At 34.3% G+C, this 25,049-nt stretch overlaps 1 protein-coding gene across 14 annotated transcripts in view; it reads left to right on the top strand.

Annotated features, from left to right (window-relative positions):
• Positions 1-25,049, top strand: part of DMD (dystrophin) — a 1,151,138-nt gene that overhangs the window by 482,298 nt on the left and 643,791 nt on the right. For all 14 annotated transcript variants that reach the window (XM_077781657.1, XM_021553010.3, XM_021553014.3 and 11 more), the window contains 6 exons: positions 4,470-4,557; positions 11,741-11,982; positions 13,720-13,900; positions 21,086-21,231; positions 22,174-22,386; positions 24,738-24,851. In XM_077781657.1, the coding sequence (XP_077637783.1) occupies positions 4,470-4,557; positions 11,741-11,982; positions 13,720-13,900; positions 21,086-21,231; positions 22,174-22,386; positions 24,738-24,851 (984 nt within the window). The remainder of the gene's footprint in view (positions 1-4,469; positions 4,558-11,740; positions 11,983-13,719; positions 13,901-21,085; positions 21,232-22,173; positions 22,387-24,737; positions 24,852-25,049) is intronic.

Genomic DNA, 25,049 nt, shown 5'->3' with positions numbered 1-25,049 from the left:
GATGTGCACTGGCTTCCACAGTAATGCCCCAGTGTTGTACTCTTACGTGCATGCATGTCACCATCTACACATGTGTGCAGAAGTCCCATCTTGCCATTACTTTATGATTTAGGGGGTTTTGCCCATATGAAAACATAAACTGGTACAACACAGAACACCTGTGCTTGGCTGATGTCAAAAATCTCCTTTATTCCCTACTGTAGTCAGTGATGAGTCTTTTTGTAGATGCTTTTTTGTGATGACTTTATTTTCTGCTGTTCTTTTGGGGACAGTTTACTAGTTTCAGAGTTGTTTTCTCTTGTGGCAATTTGCTCCTGCCCATCATTTTTCATGGATGAGGGGTCACTTCCATAAGATTTAGTAGAAGTGCATCTGCCGCATGATAGAGGGACAGAGATGTCGGCAATGAAATCCACAAGGAAATCTCTTTTGCCATCATTGGTGATTCATAAAGTGCAAAAGCTTGCTCCCATCCCAGCTCAGAGGAGTCCTGGGGGAGACAGAGCCAAGAGCAGGCTGTATGAAATGAGTGACTCTGTTTGCTAAGCCAGCTGCTCTTCAGATCCTGGCAGGAAATTAGCCCTTGGCAGATGTATTATGTAGCTTGAATATATTAGATATGTGCAAAAAGTCCATTCCTATGTCTGGAGAGAAGAAAAGTATTGATATCCCTTCCCTGATAAAGAGGAAAGATAGTTACCTTACCTGAGCAGGGAGACTGCAAGCCATAAGAATTGAAATTACATTGTTGAGCAGCCATACTTCTAAATAATGGAGACATCCAAACATTAATGTAGTAAATATTGTAATACTGCATCCCACCATAAATATTCTACAGCTAATGTGTGTGTTTTATTAAAATCAGACCTAGGAATGACTTGGGACTTAAATGTTTTTCGTAAGCTATAATGAAATTTCAGTATTGCAAATTCAAATATATAAAGGTTCAGGTGCAAAAAGAAACTCCATAATTTCAGGTAGTAAATCCTCCTTAGTAAGTTGGATTTGAGACTATCCAACAAGAAACTGGAAATAAAAATCCTTGAAAGAAGTTTTGGTTACCCAAGAAGAAGTACCTGGAAATTCAGAATCAAATATAAACACAAGGAACAGATGCAAGGGAAAATGTCAGATATCCTAGACAATTAAATTTGTACTTTTGGCATTCTCAGAAGCCCCATTCTCATAGTTTGTTTTGTTTTAGTGACCTTTTCCAGTCATGTTTTTTTAGGCATGGGTATTTGAGAGCTGAGTTGCTATCAGAGGTGGTGATATTGCCCTCTCTGTCCTCAAGGGTGATGGGTCACCATCACAGGTCCTCAGGGAGTACTGCTGCCCTGCATCTTTTCACAGAGCTCTCAAAGAAAGATGTTGATTTGGTATATGAATATCTAAATTTCTCCAGCTGTCAGTAGTTTGTAGTTTATGAAGTTATTAACTGCCAACTAAAATCTCAAGGTCAAATAAAATGTCTAGATTTCTAAAAACAGCCTCTTTGCCTTTGGCTAGTATTTAGCTAAAGATGAATTTATATTTTTTTTTTTTTCAATCAATTAAAACTGAGCTATAATGCATTTGCATTGCCTGTTGCAAAGTAGTCCAAAATTAATTAATCTCTATTTGGACAAAAGCCTGTAAAGTTTACCTTGCCCTCTAATATTGGTGTCTTTTTTTTTTTTTTTCCCCAAAAAATTTTTTACAGAAAGCAAAAAGAGTTAAAAAAGGCGGCAGGTTATATATTTGGAGATAGTTTGAAGTGACTTAGCCACTATTGTCAAAAAGTGTGTATTGCATTGAATAAGAATTATATTTTTTCATTATTATTATAATTATATTATTCTGTATAATATTATTATATGGAATTTAAGTTTCAAAACTTCACAAATCCCTTAAAAATGATCCCATTTTACTTGTGACATAAATTAATCTGGTTCAAGAGTATGGTCCCCTTCACTAAAGAAAACAGAGCCACAGTGATAAGTGAAAGGTGTTTCCAGGACTCTTCCATTCATTTCTAGGCACTTGACACTGGGTTATGGAAATATTTCTCCTGAGGATCTTAAAAACCCAAGGCACGATTTGTAGGTTTGGCAAACGATGGCAGTGTTCAGAATAATGCAGGGACACATGGTCAGTGGTTTGAGTAACTGGAGGGAATTTCCTCCTTTCTCCCCAGGTCACATAATTTGTCTTTGTAGGAGGAAACGAGCTCAGTGTCTCCTCCTTTGGTTGTCGCTGTGCTTCCTATTTGCATAATAAATACCATTTGCATATAAATGAACGGAAAAAATAACTGACAGAAAGTTTGATATGTTTATTTAAGGATTCTGTACGTATAGTCATGCTTATATTTTCTACCAGGACCTGGGAACTTGAATCTTTCAGGAGAGAGGTGAACATTTCCCATGTTTACCTGCACACATAGCATATGCTGGGGAGGGAAGGGTTGACTTCCACAAGCTTTTATGTCTTATCATTTTTATATTTTAAAAAGATAAGTTTTAGCATATTTTATGAAGTAGTTTTGGGTTTTTCTAAATTATTTTTTTCTGCTCACTACAGTTGCACACATGATAATTACACACCTGGTGTTACAGACGGAGCAGAATTATTTTCAGTATATTTTAGTGTTTTAATGATTCCTTTGAGTTCTCAGTAGTTATTCTCATGTTAATTATACCTAGCATTATAGAAAGAGTAGTATTAATTAAGATTCTGTAAGAGATTTTGGAACTCTGCAGAGAGTTAATTTACTTTTTAAATTTGGAAAATATTTAAATTTTTCTGGGTAATCATGTAAGATTTTATTGACCTACAAAAATGAGAGATAATTCACACAGTCATCTGTAACTTATTTGAATAAAACTTCATAATGTTTCAATGGTAATTTAGTTATATATAAAAATATGTTTCTAAAATACATACTATTTTATTATTCTCTAACTATATTTTCTTTATATATTTCATTTCTCCAAAATTGTTTTAGTGACTGTGTTAAAAAGAATATTTGAGATACTGTTAAAAAGCCTGCTGTTTAACCATTTCTATATGCACAAATGAATAGCAGTTATAGGTAGGCTAAGGAAAAGCATGAATTTAATTAAAAAGTTCTCTTCCAAGTTTCTGTGTCTCCTCACTTATGAAGTTTTCCAGGAGCTGCTTCTTGTTAAACTGATCATGTTTTTAAACATCATATTTTAAAAGTCATTTTAAGAAAATTTCTTCACAACAATCTATTTAAAAAATAGTATTTCCAAATTTATGTGTATAAGGTTCTTTTACTAAATGCATTCTTAGACACCTACTTGAGCTTTCTTTTCAGCTTAAGGAACGTTTTTGAAATCATGCAGTGCCTACCTTTGCTGTGGAAATAAACAGGGTGATGGGGAAGCCCAGTGGGATCAGCCAGCCTGGGAAGCTGCAACCAGGGCCAAGTGTTATGTTTCCTTATACATCATGTAGGATTTGGGGGAACATATCCTCTTGTATGTGTGCATCTGCTCCAAAAAGTGAGGGATTTGATTTGTGGGACCCTGTGTTGGTCAGGATCTCTGGGACATATATAGTCTGTTTTATTTTTGATATCAAACTTGACTGTGGGCCGTTCTTGCATCTTTGAACTTCTAAATTGCACCTAAATGATTCAACTAATTTAGTTTAAAATCAGTGAAGGGACTTCATGGTGTTAATTACAAGACAGCATTGATGGGCTGTCAGATCTAAAATGAATTTACATTCCACCAGTATTTCTACTGACCCAAAATGTTTTTTAAATTTAGACTCCTATTGTATCTTGTAATTTTATCAGCAGGCCTTTACTAGGCCTTACTAGCTGACCTGAATATTTGAGAATTTTTTGCGTATATAAAGGTGAATCAAGAGTATTAAGTACAAAATATAATGAGAAGCCCTTATTAAATCTGCAGTTAACTCTTCTTCTTAACAGCCCATATATGGGTGTCTGCTGCATGTGGTCTTACATATACATTTTACAGTTGTTATTTTGTTTTCAAGTAAAATAGTAATATAAACAATCAAATTTTATGTGGGTTTGATACTGTAGAGTGCTGTGTATCCCTGTGGTTTGGTGAGAATGGTCGATTTTTGCTTTTACCATGAAAATAAGCAAATCTATTCTTCCACAAGGCATTTCTGTTAAACGACTATTTTGTTTCTGAAATATTGTGCTTCAAATAGCTCTTAATTTCTGTGTCTTTTATGTGTCTATAAAATACTGATATGTGTCATTTGTTAACTGTGTTGTGTTCTCTCAGTTTTTGTATTTGACTTTGACTGATTCCCTTCCTGGTGATTTATGGTACTTACCTCTTTCATTATAAACTAGGGGGAAGTCAGGGCAATAAAATGGGTTAAAAAGTCTCAAGAAATCAGAAGACATCCCTGAGATTAATTATTGTCTTGTTTGAAATCCCTCTGTTGAAATACTCACCTTTCCTGTCTTGCTGCAGGGCATCCAGCGAGAAAAGCCTGAGAAGTACAGAAAACTGCAAGATGCCAGCAGATCAGCTGAGGCCCTGGTGGAACAGATGGTGAATGGTAATTACATGGGAGTTGCTTTAGATAATCTTCTTAGGGATTTGATCAACGAACAGGTTCATATTTATCACAAGAATTATATTAGCACATATTGTCTAAATGGAACGGTAAAGTGATATTGCTTTATATATCTTTTATTATTTCTGAATGTTAAATCTGTTAATTAGAGAAGAGAAAAAAAGTATTACCACTTTAGTACCATGCAGAGAAATGTGTTAGAAAGTCACTATAATGAATTGTATATTAGCAATCTGTTCTGTGCAAAGACTTAAGTTGTAATCTTATTTTCTGAGTTCTCTAAGCTTTGAAGTACATTAACACATCTGAGTTAGACAGCTCCAGAGGCATTACATTAAACAGCTAGGGAAAAAATGCTTCTGACTTTTAATATACAATGTATGTTTTGTAATATATATATTTCTGTAATGTTCTGTATCATAGAAAATATAACATTTTATTGGGATTTGGAAGAATTTTTTGGCATTTGGTTTTTTTGAATATAATAATTGTCAACGTTTATGCAACTCTTGAACAAAGAAAAATAGGTGCAAGGGTTCTGTCTTTTTATTTTCTCTGAAGAAATTATTACATTATGTCATTCTTTTGAACTTTTAAATAAGGGAAAAACAAAACCCAAGGAAAAGTTAATTAAAGTAAAACTGTAACTCATGCCATTGTTCTTAATATTAAGGGATATCTTGCCTTGCAATCAAATAATTAAAATGGGTCAACATCTATCATACTGATACGATTACCAGAAATACAGAAATTCTCTTTAATTGTTACAATGAATAACCAATAATTAAATTGCTAAAAGTAAAATTATTTAAGTCTGAGGTATTAACTGGTCAAGCTAAAGAAATTTGATGGAATCCTATGATTATTTTGCTAAAGTATGAAGGTATAATATTTTAAAAGAGACCATATTTAATGTACAGGACATATTTAATTATCATTACTGTAAAAATTTATACAATGAGTCCCTTTCCAGAGTCTCTGAGTATACTGAAGGCAGTCTGGTAACATCTACACCCTGTTTGAAATAATTCAGGCACTTTTCCATGGTTGATGATATTAAAACTTCAGACTTTTTATTTTTTCTTCATGGAAGAATTGATTGGACATGACTTTTAGGGAAGCATCTGAAATTTGCATTCTGATGTGTTGAGGTTCCTATTTTGGGCAGAATCTGTCTAGGGCATATTTAGCCCTGCACCTCAAGAATTCCAGTTTAGTTTCTTTGGATTATGTAGTACTTTATGATGACTTAATTTTGATGTTAGTTGCCAAACTCTCTACTACCTTAAATAATGCTTACCCTGCTCTGTCGTACCTACCATGTCATGTATCAAATACACTAAATTCTATCTTAATTATTCTCATAGAGTTTTAACTCATGATTCTGTTTTTCTCTCCCTCAGTCCATGGGTCCGTCCTTATTCATAGTTTACATTTGGCTAGGTGTGCATGTAAATATTTCCAGTATTTCTCAAATCACACCTCTTTTTTTTAGGAAGCAAATCCTCCAATTAGCACATCCTCCAGGTGGCAGGCACAGGGTAGACTAAGGCAGCATGACTTTGTCAGCTTCTTCAACTTTGTCAGCTGCTCTGAGTTCTGTGTCAAGCATTTTATTCTGGTAGCCTTGGCAGAAAAAACATTCTAGCATGGCTGACAGATTAATTGGCTGTGAAAATGAAGATCTCTTACTGTCATGGTTTTAGGGAGGAAACAATCCCATTGAAAAGAGAAACAATTCCTCTGGACTTGAAACCTTGAATATTTATCAGACTTTTAACTGTTCCTCTAATGCAAAGGCAAATTGAAGAATAGTGTCTGGAATGGTCAATTAATGCAGTAATTACCAGCAGAAGAGTAGAATAAATAATTAACATTAGTTTGTGAGAACTATGAGATGATTTTAACAAAGAATTGGTAAATGGAAAATATTGTGAGATGCTGAAAATTACTCCTTGAGGATAGAGGAAGTTAACTGTTATTGTAAAGCCATTGTACTTTTGTATACAGCATACTCTCCATTTGCCTTTTCTTCCAATCATTATGGTCTAATTGCAGTTAATGGCTGCAATTTAGTTCAGCTGAAACGGAACTAAAAGTTGAGTAAAAATATAAACTTTAAAACTTCATTTCAAACTATAGTAGAGTTATGCAACTTTATATTTTCCACAGTAATTCAATTAAGTTTCTATAGTGTTTGTGTCTTGTGAAAATTAATTAATTTTTTTTTTGTTTTGTTTTTGTATTCATTAAGAGCAAGAAGACATATTTGCTGAATCTCAAAAATAACATTTTTGGAGCAGCCTAAGTACTCCTTCATACCTTCCTGTTCCAGTGCTGGAACTCTTTTCCATAAAATGTGAAGGAACTGGAATTAATTCATGTGCATGTATGGATTTGTGGGAGATCTGCATTTTAACATCTAGTGGAGAGAAGATGTACTATGTCATTTTAATGAGAAACCTTTCTAACTACCACAATTTACAGATTAAAAATTATGATGCTCCCATTGTTATTCTTTAGTGATGATTGTCATGCATTTGAAGTATAATCTGTAATTAAGGACTATACAAGTCAAAGAGGTTTAAAGCATAGATCAGTTCAGAAGTTGTGATGACAATTTTGATTGTATTGTAAATTTTTACTTATTCTATGTCAATTAGATCTTGACTAATAATTATTAGATTCCTTAAGATTACAATTGCTGGCACTGAATATGCTGGCTTTACTTAATATTTAAAATATTCTTTCTGTTTGCTCATAAACATGATTCTGACTGTAGCAGATGAAGAGCATAAAAAGATGAGACCTCTGGTGGATTAGAAGAGGAAGTTCATAATAGTGGTGAACTCCATTGTTGAATCATTTATATTTATTTTCTTGCCTTTTTTTTTTTTTTCTGTGATAGGTAGGAGAGAGAATAAATTAAAAAACAGGATTCTGGAGAGAATTGGACTGGTTTATTAAGGGTTTAATTTATTTGTTCCTCAGCAGAGGCAAATATTCTGAGGAAACATATTTACACAGGACACTTCTAGCCTTACGTCAACATTGTCAGCTGCTGTCAGCAGAAGAATTTTCCCTGGAAAGATGTGCCCTCTCCCACAGCACAACTGCTCCTGTGTTTGTAGGCAGGGTGTCTGGACATTGTCATTTGAAGGGCTTTTCCCATTACAAGGGAAATCCTTGATGATCTTTGGTGGATGCTTCTTTACCCTACTGCCCACATGGGCTGTGCTCTGCCTCTCCTTGCCCATGATTTCAAAGACCAATGGTTGCAATCAGTGAAAACTTATATATTCTATTTACCAGTATTTCTAAGAAAAAAAAAAATCTGTTGGTTTTTTTTTTATTTATTTACTAAATCATATTATAAAATAGAATGAAAAATCTGTTGAAGCAGAAGTGAAGTAGTTGGAATGGACACTTGGCTATTATAGTAGTTTAGAATAAAATAAATAGGATATCAAAATGAATAATCAGAGAATTTTGACAGGAAGCATTAAAGTGAATACAATTCAATTTGTTGCAATAAAACATGTAATTTTGAATTGCCACCATTCTGTGGAAGAAATACATTATCTTGTAAGTTACACAAGAGTTGAAAGCTACAAAACCCAAAAATTATTACATTACTCTATCACAGAACTGTGCAAATGACAGATGCACTTAACAAAATATATTTCATATTAAGTGGCAATTCCAAAGCACTTGCATGCAAGGTGCTGCACAATTAAAAATATTCAGGCACAATTTATTATGTGCAGTATACAAGGTAATAAAATTAACAGATGCACTTCAGACAATGATCTGTTTCCTCTAGGTACAGTATATTTATACAATGATTATACCAGAAGCTTTTAGTATGTACAACATGAAAAGATTATGAACCAACCACTATTCATAAAATAATGTTTTGCTAGAAAATGGGTTTTATATTGTTTCTTTGCCTGCTTGTACACTTTTGTTATGTCTTGGTAAAGTTGCTTACGTTAGCCAAGAAATCAGTAGTTATCACAGAAGAAAGTTTTAAATAGGACAAGGAACAAAGGAGTTTATTAAGGAGTAATAAATTAAAATGCAGGAAGTTCCACCTCAGCTAGAGGAAGAATTTTTTTTCTTTGGGGATGGCAGAGCACTGGAACCCTGTGCTACTCAGGGAAGTCTCTCTCTGGTGACATTCTAAACCCCACCTGGACATTTTCTGTGCCACCTGCTCTGGGTTACCCTGCCTGGGCATGGGGCTTGGACTGGATAATCTCCAGAAGTCCCTTCCAACCCTAAGATTTCCATTCCATGTGAAATTCTTGATTTTTTCCAATGGGTCAGACTTGCCCAAATGATCTCATTGCAAGTAACAGTCATTTTATTGCATCCCTCTGGAATACAGGAATTGCATTCTTCTGGGATCTTAGGACAACTTTGATTTACCTGAATGGACTGAAAAATAACAATTTTAACAACACCTCTTATGGAAATATCTACCTTACAGTAGGATATTCTGCCTAGTGAAGGTGCATCTCTGAAATATTTTACCAAAAATGACTGCATAACCCAGTTTTGTACTTTCCATTTTAGGAACATGAAGAGCAAATGCATTTCTTTCTCTATGTATTTATGCAATCACATTTAGTCTTGAAATTTAGACGTTAAATAAATTAATTAAAGAAAAATTGAATAATAATGGCTGTTTTCACATATTTAAATGTATCATCTGAAGAGGGACCTATGAACAAAATAAGAAAGGAGGATCTAGTGAATCTAGATTTTCATCTGAAATACAGTCTTCTTTGAATCCTGGAAGAAAATACTGCAGTGAAAAGTATTATTATATATGGAGAATCCATGACTGCACTTCTGGTAATCATAATCTCGCTTAAAGGTACTTGGGTGACTGTGGCAGCTGAAAAGAAAGGAAAGGAAGAAAAATAAAGTGATCTTTTTATATCTAGTCTGCCAAACTCACAAGCCATGTCTTCCAGGTTCAGAGATAATAATGAACACAATGGCAAAGATAATCTGCTCTCTTTTTTTCACACAAACAATTGTTAAAATACAGCATAATTAAAGTCTTATTATCTATATGGATGTTTGTTCTTGCTGCTGTTAAGTCACTATCTGTGTGCCTGGTTGTCTGTGGTTGCTGTTATTCAGATGTGCTGTGCCATTCAGGTTTATTCTGCCTCTTCACATGCTCATTAGGCATTACACGATTAGAAAATGTAGTTATGCTACCACATTTCCAGATGCACCACACACTCACAGAAGACAAGATCACTTTTGGATTTTATTAAAATGTGTCAAAATCCTATTTTACCTCTTCATACTTCAAAGTTCGTTTTATATCCTTGCTCAGTCCTTAAAATGTTCTCTTCAGTTTTTTGAGTACAATGTGGATGTGGAGCTGCTCCAATCACCACCATTACCATTATCTCCCAGCTTTATTTTTCCAATAGTTTTGCTTTTTAAAATGCTGTACAATTTGTTTGGCTGGGGGCACCATCCCAGAGCAAAAGCATATCCAGAGAATTGCTATCAGGTTACTGCACACTCTGTTTCCAAGTGGGCTGTTTCCAAGCAACTCTGAATGAAATAGCCCTGAGCTGGATCCAGAACAGGATTTGCCAGAGCACTATGATGCTCCACAGCAGACATGATCCCTCCCAGATTATCATTTAGTGTGGTTTACCATATAGCATGCGTTATAGCAATTCCTTACAATATTTTATACTTTTTCCTACAGCATTTACCTGTAATTAGGACTCTATTTCCTGTGTTCTACCTTTCAAAATTGCCATGAGCTTTACTATTTTTAATCCTGACTCTATTTCCTGTGTTCTACCTTCCAAAATTGCCATGAGCTTTACTATTTTTAATCCTGATAAAGAAATTTTCCTGTAGATTTGGAGTACAGATTGCTAACCAAAAAACCCATATTCAGTAGTGTTTCAAAAATTGCAGAAGTGGAGGACAGAAGGCTTTTGTCTTATTTGCTTTTAAACTTGCTTTAATGAAAAGTACTCTATTTTTTTTTTTTATTTTGATAAAAACATAGCTTCTGTTTAACTGATTGGCTATTGTATGACTATGTGATGGTGTTATTAAAAGTGGCATTGTTCAATGATTTGAGAATTTTGCTAATTTTGAAATCAGTATTGGTCCTATTGCCATGTGTATCATTACATGTCATTACAATTCAAAAAGTATTAGAGACTACATTTAAACTTCCATTGGAAAATAAATGAGATTATTAAATTATTATTTTGAAGTCATCCTGAGTTCAAATTACATGGTGATTATGTTATTTTAAGACACATTTTCTTGTCTTCTATATCCATTCCTTTACTTTCTTCACAGAAAGTGAATAAAGTTCCTTTTACCTTTTATTTTTCTAAATAATTACCTTGTCTGCAATAACTAAAGTCAGTTTTATTTTATGAACTTTATTATAAGCATGATTATTGAACAACAGACAGGAATAGGCAAACTACATCAGAGAAACCAATCACTTTGAAAATAACCATAGAGAAGCATCAGCTCTGTTTTCTTGGCTCTCTTCTTACTGTCTCCTTATGGTCATTGTTGGACACTCAGGACTGGCCTAAATGGAGGTTTGATCTGGTACTTTGTTTATTCCTTAGTGTTTATAACATTTCTAAAATAATGTATAATGCAAAATATGAGGGTTGGATTATAAGAAACCTCTAAATAACTGTAGCATATAGTTCCTATTAATTGTAACCAGTCTTTTTATAGAAGAAAAGCCAGCAGCAATCTTGTACATTAAAATCTAATTACATTCCAAGTATAGGTTTGAGAATCCAGCTGTCAGGCATTTTTTTTATTTCTTACAGCAGTTTTAATTAACTTTATGTATTGTATCTCTACTTTCTGCTTTATTCCTATTATTGTACTTTAATGTAGTTTATAATGCATTCCTATAGGAACAAAAGTACCCAGGCAGCAACTTTAAATATTTTTTATATTCTTTCCAAACTAATGTGTAACATCTGTAGATTCATAACTGTTATTTGGTGATAAATTATTAACTGGATTTATGAGCTCACAAATAGAGAAATTGAATTGTTAGACCCTCCTACTTTTTTTTTTTTTCCTTTTTCTTAGTAACTTGTTTATCTTTAAGCATTTTCTCTTGTTTTTCTAGAGGGTCTGAATCCTGACAACATTAGACAAGCCTCAGAGCAGCTGAAGAGCCGCTGGATTGAGTTCTGTCAGTTGCTGAGTGAAAGACTGGCATGGCTGGAGTACCAAAATAACATCATTGACTTCTACTCCCAGCTGCAGCAACTGGAGCAGACAGCAATTGCTGCAGAAAACTGGCTGAAAACACAACCCACACCAGCAACAGATCCTGCTACAGTAAAAACTCAGTTAGAAAGATGCAAGGTTAGAGTTAAAAAACTTATTCAAGTTTTTTATTATGTTGTGCTTCTTAGGTGTCCCAACAGTGGGAGAGATTATGACCTACAATATATTTCACTATAAAAATGGTAAATGGAGTCCTTGAATGTATAAAGTAATTATGGAAAATATTTGATCAAGGATAGGAAAGAATAGTAAAGAAATAAAGAGGCAATAGAACCCAGGGTATGGGTCTTTAAAAATCTGCCTGAAATATTTAGTTATTAGGATATTTAGACACTTAGAGGGAACTGTGGGCCTAAAGTCTTTTTCATATTTCTTTTTCATGTAAAAATCTGTGTCTTTAGTTCCTCATTAAGAAAACGTTGCTCCTAACCTCTGTTAAGGATCTATGCCTTCAAATCCAAAGTTCTGCCCTTGCAGATAATTTTACTTCTTACATACCCTGTGTTCTGATTCAGTGTGGGTTGTGTAATCAAATGGAGGAATATTCTTCTGTCACAATATGAGAGAATCACATGAGTTTTACAAAAACCGTCGCACCAATTCATTTATAATTCTCCCCAATTGTTTTTTTTTTGGTGTGCTGCACCACCATAGAAATTTGCTTCTTTCTCTTACTGTAGACAGCTCTGTGGGCGGAGAGCTTCCAAGCTAATATTGATTAACAGAAATCTATTCAGGTGTTTTATTGCATTATAAATTGCATGACATACTTGTGGAAGTTTGACTTTAGGAAATCTCTGACTCCAAAAGCTCTCAACAAGAAAATACTGAAAACCAAATTGAGGTCTATGCTGTTACTTCAATTTTCAGATATTTCCAAGCTGGCATTGTGCCTACAGAGCTCTCTGTAACTGTTCAGGAAACTTTTCTTTTAATATCTCTGCTATGAACTGTACATTTGGCTTACTTTGCTCATTTGTTTTATATTCAGGAGTTGCACATGTCACAATATATACAAGGTATAATAGCACAACCCCATTGCCCTCTACAGTGTCCTGAGAAGGGGAAGTGAAGAGAGAGGTGCTGATCTCATTCCCTGGTATCCAGGCACAGGATGCATGGGAATGGGTTGACAGCTGTGTCAAGGGAGGTTTAGACTGGAGTTGGGAGGGTTTTTGAAGAGTGTAACAAAAAGGCTTCCTGGAGAAGTGGTGACAGCCATCTGTCTATAGGAGCCATTTGGAAAATGCCCTTATCAACGTGCTTTAGCTTGTCAGCCGTGAAGTAGTCAGGCCATTGGAATAGATGTTCCCGGAAAGTCCCTTCCAGCTGCTCTGTGCTATCCTAATCTTAACCCCAGCCTCTAATGTGTCACTGTGAGGCTTCTAGAAATCACTGGGCATCTTCATCTCTCCTTTTCTACTTCATTTTATTTAGTCTGTACTTGATCTAACAGACATGGTTCCAGAATTATGTGGTGTTTTTATCTTCCCATCCTCACAAGAGAAGGATGTTCTTTAGGATTGAAAATTTAATGTACAGTCATTCTTATTTTCTTTGAGCAAAATGTCCTGTGAAAGTGACTTTAAGGTTGCTTTAAGCAGCAATTTCAAGCAAAAATTTTATTGAGAGTAGAAGTATTGATTTGTGAGGAAAGGTTTAAATTGTTGAATTGATTTGTATTGTAACTGATGTATTTGGAGGCAAAAAAGTTGTGTAACGTGCACTGAAACAGTGGTGATTTCATGGCACTAGTAGTTTCATTTCTTGTGTAGCTGTATCTTGATTTTTTTTTTTGTTTGTTTGGACTTGCAGGATGAAATTATTCGAATGTCAACCCTGCAGCCTCAGATTGAACGGCTAAAGGCTCAAAGCCAAGCACTCAAAGAGAAAGAACAAGCTCCAGTGTTTCTGGATGCTGACCTTGCTGCTTTTACCAGCCATTTCAAACAAATATTCACTGACATGCATGCCAGAGAAAAGCAGCTACAGACCAGTAAGTGTTCTTGACAAGAAGTCAATTTGCCTGACTAGCACATATAGAATTGGTGTTTGTATTTTACTTTCCCAGTTTTGTATTTGCTCTTGTGATACTTAACCAGTAGTGCAATTCAGGTGCTCTTTTTTGCAGTTGAATAATTCTTTCAAAAATTATCAGTTCATTCAATATTTTATATTAAGAAATCAAGGGAAGGTACACTATTCAGAAGCAAAGCTTCCACTCAATGTAGTTCTGCCATCAAATGTCCTCTTGCAATTATGTTTATGGACAGATTCAGTGATATTTTTTGGCACCATAAAACTGTCTTTGCTTTTTTGAATTATAAGACAAGGCAGTCCATCTCTGTCAGTCAGTAGAGAGGAAGGACATCTTAATTACAGGTGTGAATCTGCTCTAGATTTTTACAGAATAAAAATTTAACTCCATCAAAGAGAGTAGCCACCTTAGCATATCTAGTTTTTCATCATGTGGCCAACTCTTTCTTATTTGCAAAACAGAACACATAACTGCCAGTTATAACATTATGTGTGATATTTTTAGTGAAATTAATTTTCCAAAAGGGACAAAATGCTACAACAAAATAGGAAGTTAACTATTACTAATTAATGATACGTAGCATATCAGTAATTACTGTACACTTTCTGTATTAACCTGTGAAATTAATAAAATATCAGACAAAAATAAATACCAATTTAACTCCTCTCAACAACAAAGATATTATTTGCCCTTTAAACCACTGGTATCTCTAAATTATTGTACTGATTTGAAATTTGACATAGTGTTAGCTCCTTCTAGTGGATTTTTCTAATATTCCTCCTAAATTCTTTCACAGACAACCTTGGATATTGTTTTTTCAATACTGTATTACTGTACTGCTGTAGTTATTTTACATGTGTTGCCCACATATGCAAACTGAAGAGGTGATAATGCATGGGGGAACAGAAGAAATAAAATACAAGTGTCCCATAGCAAGTGATGAAAGAGTGAATTGTAGAAATTTAACATTAATGAGTGCAAAGTTTCTTAATTGCTCTAAATTCAAGATGAACACTGGGCAAGATGTAAAAACCATTTTATATGCTAAAATCAGTTGCCATTCTTCCAACAAAAACATAGCATAAGTACTGGCTTCATGATTTCTTCTCTGTCTAAACTTTCATAATTATTTGGTTTGCCACGTCAAATTTTACTGTAGTGAGAGGCCATGAATTAACCAGTTAATTGGTTCAATACTGTTCAGTGCCTGGCCTGTAATGCCATGGGCTTTAATAAAGTTCTTCCTGGGAATTCCTTCCCCAGCCTGGGCTGCAATCAGCTCCTCAAGTGCCCTGGCCAGCTGCAGGAACAGCTGTCCTGAGGTGAGCATTGACCAGGCTGGGGAGATTCTCCTGTAGTGCAAGGGAACAGAAGTCTTTTTATCAATATTGCATGAAGCTCTGGACAGTTACTATTTTTCTTGTGCTGTATAGATGGGCCATATCTCATGTCTTCATTCTGGACTCACATTATTAACACTGAAATTTTGTTAGAGTATTTTAGATATTTCCATATTTTATTTACATACATTATTTGTAATTAATTATTTCCTACAGATGGAAAAGTCTCCTGAGGACTGAATGATGTATTGCAGATCAGTTATAATATTTGATCTTTTTTTCCTTTCCTGTATGTAAAACCTACATGCATTTAAAAAGACTTTTCTTTTTTGATTCACGACTAAGGTTTATTTTAATGTTAAAAAGATATTTATTTTTGACCATCTTAAAAGATTTGTTTATTTTGCGAGCATTTGTTAATCTTCCATTGCTTCATTATCTTTTCTGATGGATAAGGGTATTTAGCTGCTCTGTTTTTCATGGAAATTTTCCCCTCATAAACAGTTTTCTCCAATTTTGAGGATTGTCTCCCTCAAATATTTTTTCTTTGATTAGGATTTTATTGTGATTTTTTGAAAGTGACGGCAGCTTAGTTTTGGGGTGTTTTTTTTTAAATATTCAGGAGTTCTTAATAGTTTCTCTCTGCTGAAGATTTGTCAATAAAATAATACTAATGACTAACTCCGATTTTTTTACATGTTTTTCTCCATTATTTGATTAGCTTTTTCTAGTTATAAAACCTAATTTAAATTCTGAAACCTATTTGATTGGGTTTTTTTCATTATTTTGTGGGGCTGCTTATGAAAGAGATATAATCTGATAAAATATTTAGAAATACGACCCCATTTCTCTCACTTTATAGAATGTAAGTTTATCCATATGTCATTTTCAATGTGATGTATCCAGCATTCCAGCTCTTTCTTTTCCCCAAACACATTTAGAGTAATGTCTAGAATATTGCTATAGAGAAAAAGTAAAGGTCACACTGAGCTTAAAACTGTTCAGTAATCTACACAAGGGAGTGAAACAGACAATGCTGGCAATGATTTGAGTATGAATAACCTGATTTCCCAAGGAAGTTCTTAGATTTTGTAATGCCCTGGTGAAAAAATGATGTTTTGTACTTTATATTTACTTGTCTTGAAATTAACTGCTGCTACATCAGAGAGATTTCTAGGCAGCAGCATGGTCAGCCTCCCGTTCCCCCTGGGGCTGACAGTGCCAGGTGAGTGAATAGTCCCTGGTTCAAACTTCCTCCTGGCTGGCAGCTGATTCATTCCAGCACTCCTCTAGTTCTGTGACTTTACTGAATTCCATTAAGGTGCTTCTGCTTTTCTATCTCACTGCACTGAGCTGTTACCCAGTCATGGCCTTGATAGAGATACATGTTCTCACTGAGATACATGTTCTTCTGAGGGAAATTGGAAAATCATTGGATTTTTAGCAAGTAACTAAAAAAAAGGCTTTTGTCACAGGTCAAATTAAAAGTAGCAAGATGGAGGTGGGAAAGAAAAAGTCATCTTAATTTCCATTTTTGTCTGCTTCATAAATTTATGCACTGTGCTTTTCTTTCAAGTTCTGATTCTACCTTTGTAGAATTAGTAATTCCCAAAGGTGAAGTCATAATTGTCATCATTGCTGTTGTTACTATTAATGATAAATTATTCATCTGCATTCAAATGATGTTTTGCCTGTTTATTTCAGGAAGTACTTTAGAAAGCCTTTGCTTTCTGCATCATGTCAAGATTCTTTAGACTTTTTATTTATCCATGCCATGCTTAAAATTATTTCGCATGCACATTTTTATTCTCTCTAATCCATAAGTACAGTATCTTATGTTGGATTGCATACAGCTTATGCAATTCAAACTTGGCATAATTGTATAAGACAATAAACTACAATACCTGTAACAGTATGATGAACATTTAGAGTTTTAGTCTGTAATTATTCTACTTTGGTTAAAACTTTGAACTCTAACTTATTTTCATGCTTTAACTGCATTGGAAATGGGTTATAAGTGGCAATGAAATTGTAATGCTACATAAAATAATCTCTCACAAATCATTGTATACTTGAGGAAGGAAAAATTAAATCAAGTATCTTGAAAACTTCATAAATTTTCTTTAAGACCTGAACTATGATTTAGTAGTAAAAATATTCACTGCTGTTTGATTTTGAGGGATGAAGTTTGCTTAACCTTCCTTAAATGTGTCTTTCAAGCTGAAGGTACAGTTCAGATGTGTGTGAGAATTTATTGTTTTAATAAGTAGCATGCAAGCAATTTCTTTTCTTTTTTTCATCTCCTCCATTTCCTCCGGTAATTATTTTTTATTTCAATCAAGATCAAAAGGACAAAGCAGCCTGTGAAATGAATGTGGATGAGATAATGTCCTCTACTCTGTAGGTGATTTTGTCATTTTCATCAGTGGTAAAAAGGAATATTTTTATGGATAAAAAACAAACCTAGCTAAAAAATAATTGCATCCTTAAGATATATTTACTGTTGCAAAAGAACTGGAGAAAGGCTTCCCTGGAAGTGTTCAAAGACAGGTTGGATGGGGCTTGAGCAACCTGATTTAGTGGAAGGTGTCCCTGCCCATGGTGTGATTTTGGGGTTTGATGGGGATGATCTTCAAGGTTCCTTCCAACACAAACCACACTGTAATTCTATCATTCCCTTCTGTTTCTTTCAAGAGCTTTATAACAGGGAGAATTGGAAGACTTAAATCGCTTGCATAGCATTGATCAAGTATTACACAAGATTCCTCATGAGACTTTCTGGTTAAAAATGTAGAAGGAAATCAACTTCTATGAATAAAGACCTATTAATGAATTGGTTCAAGTATTTGTATTGCAAAATAAGTAAAACAAAGTTGTGAAAACATCAACCTGGTTTTACTACTGAGGACATTTTTACTGGAAATTCATAAAGTTCAATGTTGTTAATTTATTTCAGGGAACAAGTCTTACTAAAATGGTCCCATAGATTATATTTATTGCCTTCCACAATGGTGTGATGAAAAGTGGGATTTGTAATGACTGCAGGAGAAACACGTTGCAATGTGTCCAGTGTGATTTGATAGTTGTTGAGATAATAATTGTATTCTCATTTGATTTCTGATTTGGGAAAATATTTCTGACTGAAAAATCTGATCACAAAAGCAAGAAAGCAGCGAGCAAAAACAAGCAAAGTATTTTTCTTACTTGGAAAGTTATTTTCACATGTTTAGATAGTTCTATTTATTAGAAATAAATCTTAACTATTTGAACATTCTGTTTCCACATGTATAGACTGTCTCTAAAAGAAATATGCAAGTGCAAATGTATTTGCCTGTCAGTTCTCAGGGCTTACAATGTCAGTCACACAAAAATGCATTCCCTACAAGTGGAAGAGATTAATATAAAAACATTTTCCCCCTCTGGGATGGGAACTGCATTCTGATATTTCACAATAACACTTTTGAGGTTTCCCTCTGTGGTATTTTGTTACATTTCTGCCATGGACCTAGTTTTGCTATATCTAAGCTAGGCCGATATTGACAACATGCTAGATCTTTCTCTCTGCCAATTTTTTTTTTTTTTTTTTTTAGCTAATACAGCAGAATCCATATTAATGAGCTTTGCTTATTGTGTGGATGGACTTTAGTCCATAAATATTAGTATCACAAAGCAAATTTTAAGATAAAAAGAAACAGATCTTGAATGTGGGTTTATGTTATTAGCATGGGGAATTTAGAGATTCATATTGCCCACAGAAAGGCCATAAATGAATTAGATTATTTAGACAGTTATAACTGGGTAATGTGAATCCCACTGTGGGAGCTTCACTGAATTCTCACCATTGCCATCATGTGCTGCTAAAATAATAAAGGATCTTCAGGCTATCCTAAAAGTTAATCTGCTTCCTTGTGGATGAAAATGGTGACACATTGTCTATCTTAACAAATCAAAAAGTGTTTCATTATTGATAATCTGTAGTAATCTGGAAAAGTGAAATGGGAAAACTATGGTTACACTCAAAAATGTTTTCTAAAGTTAATATTTAATAACCAAACTTTAAAGACACTAGTTTGATTAAATCAATGTTTGTCATTCCATTTGAACTCTTATTGAGCCCACCTAATAGTAGAAAACATAACTCATTACAACTGAATGTTTTGCAATGGTTTTTAAATTTTTATTATTATTGGCATAATTGCAAGATTAGAGTTTGATGCAATTTAGTGGTGTTTGTTATAGCAGTTTTCATCTGTTCTGAGGTACTCTTCAGTACTACCAAAAGTAGCTGTTCCTTTACTTAAATACTTGAATTTATACATTAGTCATAAGATTTGCTTTTCATTTAAAGGGAAAAATGACTTAGAGAAGTCAAACTTTACATCATAACACTAAACCCCATTTCATATTTCTAAATAAAACTGCAGTTAAGAGTTGTATAATTCTTTAACATATCTGAGCTGCTGAAATTATATCTCCATTCATTTGGAGTGAAGAGTTTAAATGTATGTTCTATTGTAAAGAAGAAATTGTTTGGATGAAATGAGTCTAAGACAATGCAAATTTCATGAATGAAAGAAAAGATTTAAAATATTACTGAATGAGATGGAAAATGTTTGGGTTTGTATTTCCAAGAATATATTACTATTGATTTCTGTGTACAAAAATACCTCTCAAGGGAAGAAATTCTTGTCTTTCCTGGTACCAAGTTATATATTGTTGTAAATCCCCAGATATATGTGATAAATTACATCAGGCAAGTCTTTTATGAGGAAATTTTGCCATGCAATGTGCATTCTTCACAAGAGAGATTGTCCTGATTTTGGGAAGTTGTTATGATATCTGACTGTAAATATAAGAATTTTCACATGGCATTCTGTTGATCAACTAAAAAATTAGATTAAAATCTGAAGTACATTCTGCCTAGCACTACTGTATGATGTAAGCAAGCTTGCACTTAAATGTTTTAACTGTGTTGTTTGTCAAAACTACTTTTCAGACAGCTTTATTATTTTTCTGTAAATTTCTTTGTGAAACACCAGAGAATATTAAGTAGGATACAAAAGATAAAAATGGGTGTAACTATTTTTTACCTTTTATATTCTTCATTATTATGAACAAGTTGGAAATGTTTCAGTTCTAACCAGCTGTGCTATTTGTCTACACATTTTTTCGTGAGTATAGAGGCAACTGTTGTTGATGGCACAGGGATTGTATCTGCTAATGAATTGCTTATGTGTGTGCCAGATGTTGTCTATTTGCAGTAGCTGTAATATTGACACCATAACCACGGCTCAATAAAATTCAACTTTATTGCAGAAGTAAGATTAATTTTCTAAGCTTTTAACAGATGTCTTAAATGGAACATTTTACTTGAACTGAAATACTGAACACTTAACATAGTTCTTAAGACATTACTGAAATACCACTGTAGGTTAAGTACAATGGTTTGTTGATCTCTGAACACACATAGTGTCTTGACATAGTTTTCTTGGCCATATAAGTTGTCTTCTGACCTATAATAATGAGGTCAAATGGCACACAAAATGTGTGCTAGAGATATCAGAAACATTAGAAGGAATGTGTTCATTTTTCAAAATATTTTTGCTTCCAAAATTATTTTTTATAGTTCTGATACACACTGGGCCTGTTGCAATCTCTTGCAAAACACCTGTAGACTTCAATAAGGCTTGGTGTTTTATCAAGTGTCTTCTGTCAGCAAACCAAATAGCAAAGCAAAAAATTGTTTTATTTCCTTCCTTCCTTTTTTTATTTCCTTCCCTTTTTTTTTTCCCATTGAATGTAGTTTTTGACAGTTTGCCTCCTGCACACTACAAGGAGACAATGAACACTATACTTGTGTGGATGCAGCAGTCAGAAACTAAACTCTCCATGCCTCAGGTTGCAATTGCTGAATATGAAATCATGGAGCAGAGACTCAGGGAATTCAAGGTGAGTGATCAAGCTGTGGGCAAAAATGTCTCAAATGAGAAGTTTAGAAAAACAGAACTGTAGTTTGGTACATGAAGCTGCTGAAGCCTGTGGATCTTGAGTAAATAATGCTCATTTTGGTTTTAGGCCAGAGCTTCAGGAGACAGTGGTTGCTTGCTTATATTGATTCCTGAAGTTAAGGAATTTAAAATGGTGTTCACAAGTGAAAGCAATTTTATAAGATATTGAAAATGTTTAGGAAAAGCCCTTGTTTGTCCCCATGGTATATAAAATATTCCTTTGATGATAGTTCTGGTAGTGAAACATAGATTTAGGTAATTTCATTTTCCAGTGCTGACATGAAAATGATTCTGATTTGCAGAATGCAGCACAGTCTTTTGACAGGTTTTCTGTCCAATTTACAAGTAGACAAATGTGGAACAAATTTTGCCAGTGGGTACAAACCTTGCCTCTATCTCAATGTCTGACAGAGTTTCTACTCTCAGATGGCTAATGAACATATTGCTTGATCCATATTCAGAAATAAAATGTAGAATATAGAAAAAAAAAACAGATGAAGTAAATTTGGGCTGAGAATTAAAAAAGTTTTGAGAAGGTATAAAAAATGTTGTCTCACAGAATCAGTTCTTTAAGTTTACTCTTTTTCTCTATGTTCTGGTTCTTTTCTCTGGCTCTTTTGAAGGTGTCATTATCAGGGCCATAGAAAATTCCTATTTCAAATAAATGACCTATATATAGATCACATATACTAACAGGTATAAATACCTCTGGTTATATCCTCTGTTCAACTAAAAAAAAAATATATATATATATTGTATGAGAAAAGCAATTGCAAATTGCTCAGTAAATTATGCCATTGCATGTTTTAGCAAAGATGACCTCTGCGTTTGTGAAATAAAGAGGATTGCCTAGCACGTGAATTACACTTGCTTTTATTCGCAGGTTCTCCAAAGTTCTCTGCAAGAGCAGCAGAAAGGTCTGACCTATCTCAGCACGACTGTGGAAGACCTGTCCAGGAAAGCCCCCGCAGAGGTCAGCCGGAGTTACCGATCCGAGGTTGAGGTGGTCCTTGGCCGCTGGAAGAAGCTCTCGGCACAGCTGGCAGAGCACTGCCAGAGGCTGGAGGAGCGCATGGCCAAACTCCAGCGATTCCAGGTGAATCACACTTTTTCAGCCTCTACTAACACCTGTGGCTTGTTGCTGTGGGAATAAGGCAGAACACATTTAGGTTCTTCCAGGAATTAACAGCAAAGCGAGATGTCAAAACATGACAAAAAATTTATTTAAATGTCTGCTCAATTTTGATCAGTTCAAGATTTTACTTTGAATTCTGATTTTGTAGCTGATTCTGACTATGATTTTCATTAGGAAAAAGCTCTATTTTCATTAAAAATTGCAAATAATGTTCCTCTACTTCTTTTTCAATGTAGCTGAAGCACTTATGCATGTGAAGTAGCTGTACCATATTGACTTTAATTAATTCACTTACATAATTAAAGTCACCTGTAATATAGTAGTATCTTGTCGACATTTTCCAGAAAGCAGAAGTGTATTTTACTTATTTAGAGTGGTAGCATTGGAATTCACCTGGGTGTCTGTACTGCTGATTCTCACATTTTGCAGGCTTGTTTCTCAATTTTTTCCTCTCATCCTCTGTCTGACATTTTTGCCCTTTCTTAACGACATTGCCACTGAACATCACTAGCTCACCACAGTATCAGCTGTGTCCTGTGGTGATTGCACAGGGGAAGGCTGGAATTGTCTGTGTCTAGCCCAGGACAGCACCTGTCCTCTCCTCACAGATGCCACCCTTCTTCCAAAACAGTGTCACATAAAAAAAGCAGAGCACTTTGCTTAAGAAATTCAAACTTTTGTCTTTTCCCTCCCTTCTGCCTCCTAACTTTGCTCCGACCCTGCCACCAAATTTAGAGCTTTTCCCACCAGTCTTAAAAAGGTCCTGAGCATCATGACCATGATGCAGTGTACAAAAGTGTAAGCTGTTGATGCACACAAATTTTACCCCTTATATTTATTGCTGAAAGCCCTCTGGTACACATCTAATATAAAAGTCATTGTCTTTTGAGCTCATTGAATGTCTTCTCATCCAGATTATTGTTTTAGCTGCTGTAATTTATGGAATGCGTCAGTATGGGATATGGTGAAATCAGTGTTGTAAACAAAATGCATTTACAATCTGATTAAAAATGAGAGTCATACATTTGATCTTCATTGGTACCAAGAGACTAATCTCTTTTTAAGTAAATCCCACCAGATAAATATTTTACCACATTAATGAAATAAAAGTATTCTTGTAAAGGTATTAAAGTTTCATCATGAGATATGATTCTGAACTATTTTTACTGTTGGATAACGGGATGCATAGTTGATATTTCAACAGTGTTTTGGTAATTGCCATTCTGGAGTATATAGATATTTTTTGTATTAATATTTTTATTAATTCAGTTCATTTTCCATAATAGCCTGTGTTTTTTTTAAGTATGGCAGTCACATTAGGGAAATGTTTCCTTTGGTTACTTGTCTCATAATTGTTACTAAGGCATATTTGTATACATTTTATGACACAGTCTCTATTCTAGCATCCTTTTTTGTGCTTTTAATTCAGCTTTACATTCAGTATGTAATATTGATATGTATTTCATTAGTGATGAAAACTGTTTGATGAAAAAATTATCTATAACTTACTTCTAAAGTTTTTTTCCATATATCTATTTTATTTTAATTTGTTCATCTGATTACTAAAGACAACATTTTAAGCTAATTTTAAGTGGTATTTTTTAAACCTCACTCTACTTTTAAAGTTAATAGCTTACCTATAATGTTGCCTGGACTGGTAGTATTTCCTCTTTTCAGGTATTTGATGTTCAGATTTTTTTGTTAACTGAAAGAGTTAAATAAAGGCTATGGAAATAATATTCCTATTCTAATGCTAGAAACAGTAACTGAGAGACTCTGAAAGGACTCATTGAGTCATTTTATGGTTTTAGTTTCTGAAGAGAATCTCTACATTGGCATTTTTCATTCTGAATAGTAAAGGTGTTTTCATGTGTTGTGTTCTGGTAGAAAAATAGTCACTAGAGCATATAACTTCCAAAGGGAGTCTGAAGTTTAAATGAAAGCACAGAACATTTGAGGGTGAGCCTGAATTAAATGCCAAGTATGAGTAATCTGAAGCTATAAAAGGAACCAATGAACAATCATGCAGTGTCTAAACACAAATGATATCTAGAAGGCATGCATTTGAGAGCCATAAGTTTGTCTGCTCATAGACACATAAAACTTGGTCAGAAATGGTCAAAGTGCAGGTTAAAGTGTTGATGACAGACCCAAGTGAAGTTGGTTTTACTTGTTTGCTAGGTTTGTATTTTCAGGCAGTTCAATAATGTTGAATTTACACTGCAATGAGTTTTAGTTGTAGTGTCAGGATGAATTACACTCTTACCAGTCAGATTTTGTGTGATGCAATTAATTGTATTTTTAATACACAGAATGACACTAGAACACTGAAGAAGTGGATGGCTGAAGTGGATGTTTTTCTGAAGGAAGAGTGGCCTGCCCTTGGAGACTCGGAAGCACTGGAAAAGCAACTTGAGCAGTGTACAGTGAGTATTACCTGCCTGCTTGGCAGTTATTCAATTCTTCTCTATGAGCTGAGTTTATACAGAAGTTACACAAATTATTACTGTTCCTAAAAATAAATTCAGTTAGGAAGGGGATTGCCTTCTACAGTGTATTTGAACTTTTTGCATGTCCTGGGTTTGAAGGAAAAATCAGTTAAAATAAGGAAACTAATACCAGAA

This window comes from Lonchura striata, chromosome 2, assembly GCF_046129695.1.
Source record: "Lonchura striata isolate bLonStr1 chromosome 2, bLonStr1.mat, whole genome shotgun sequence".
In the NCBI taxonomy this organism is placed as follows: Eukaryota; Metazoa; Chordata; class Aves; order Passeriformes; family Estrildidae; genus Lonchura; species Lonchura striata.
This window is presented reverse-complemented; position numbering and strand designations above follow the sequence as displayed.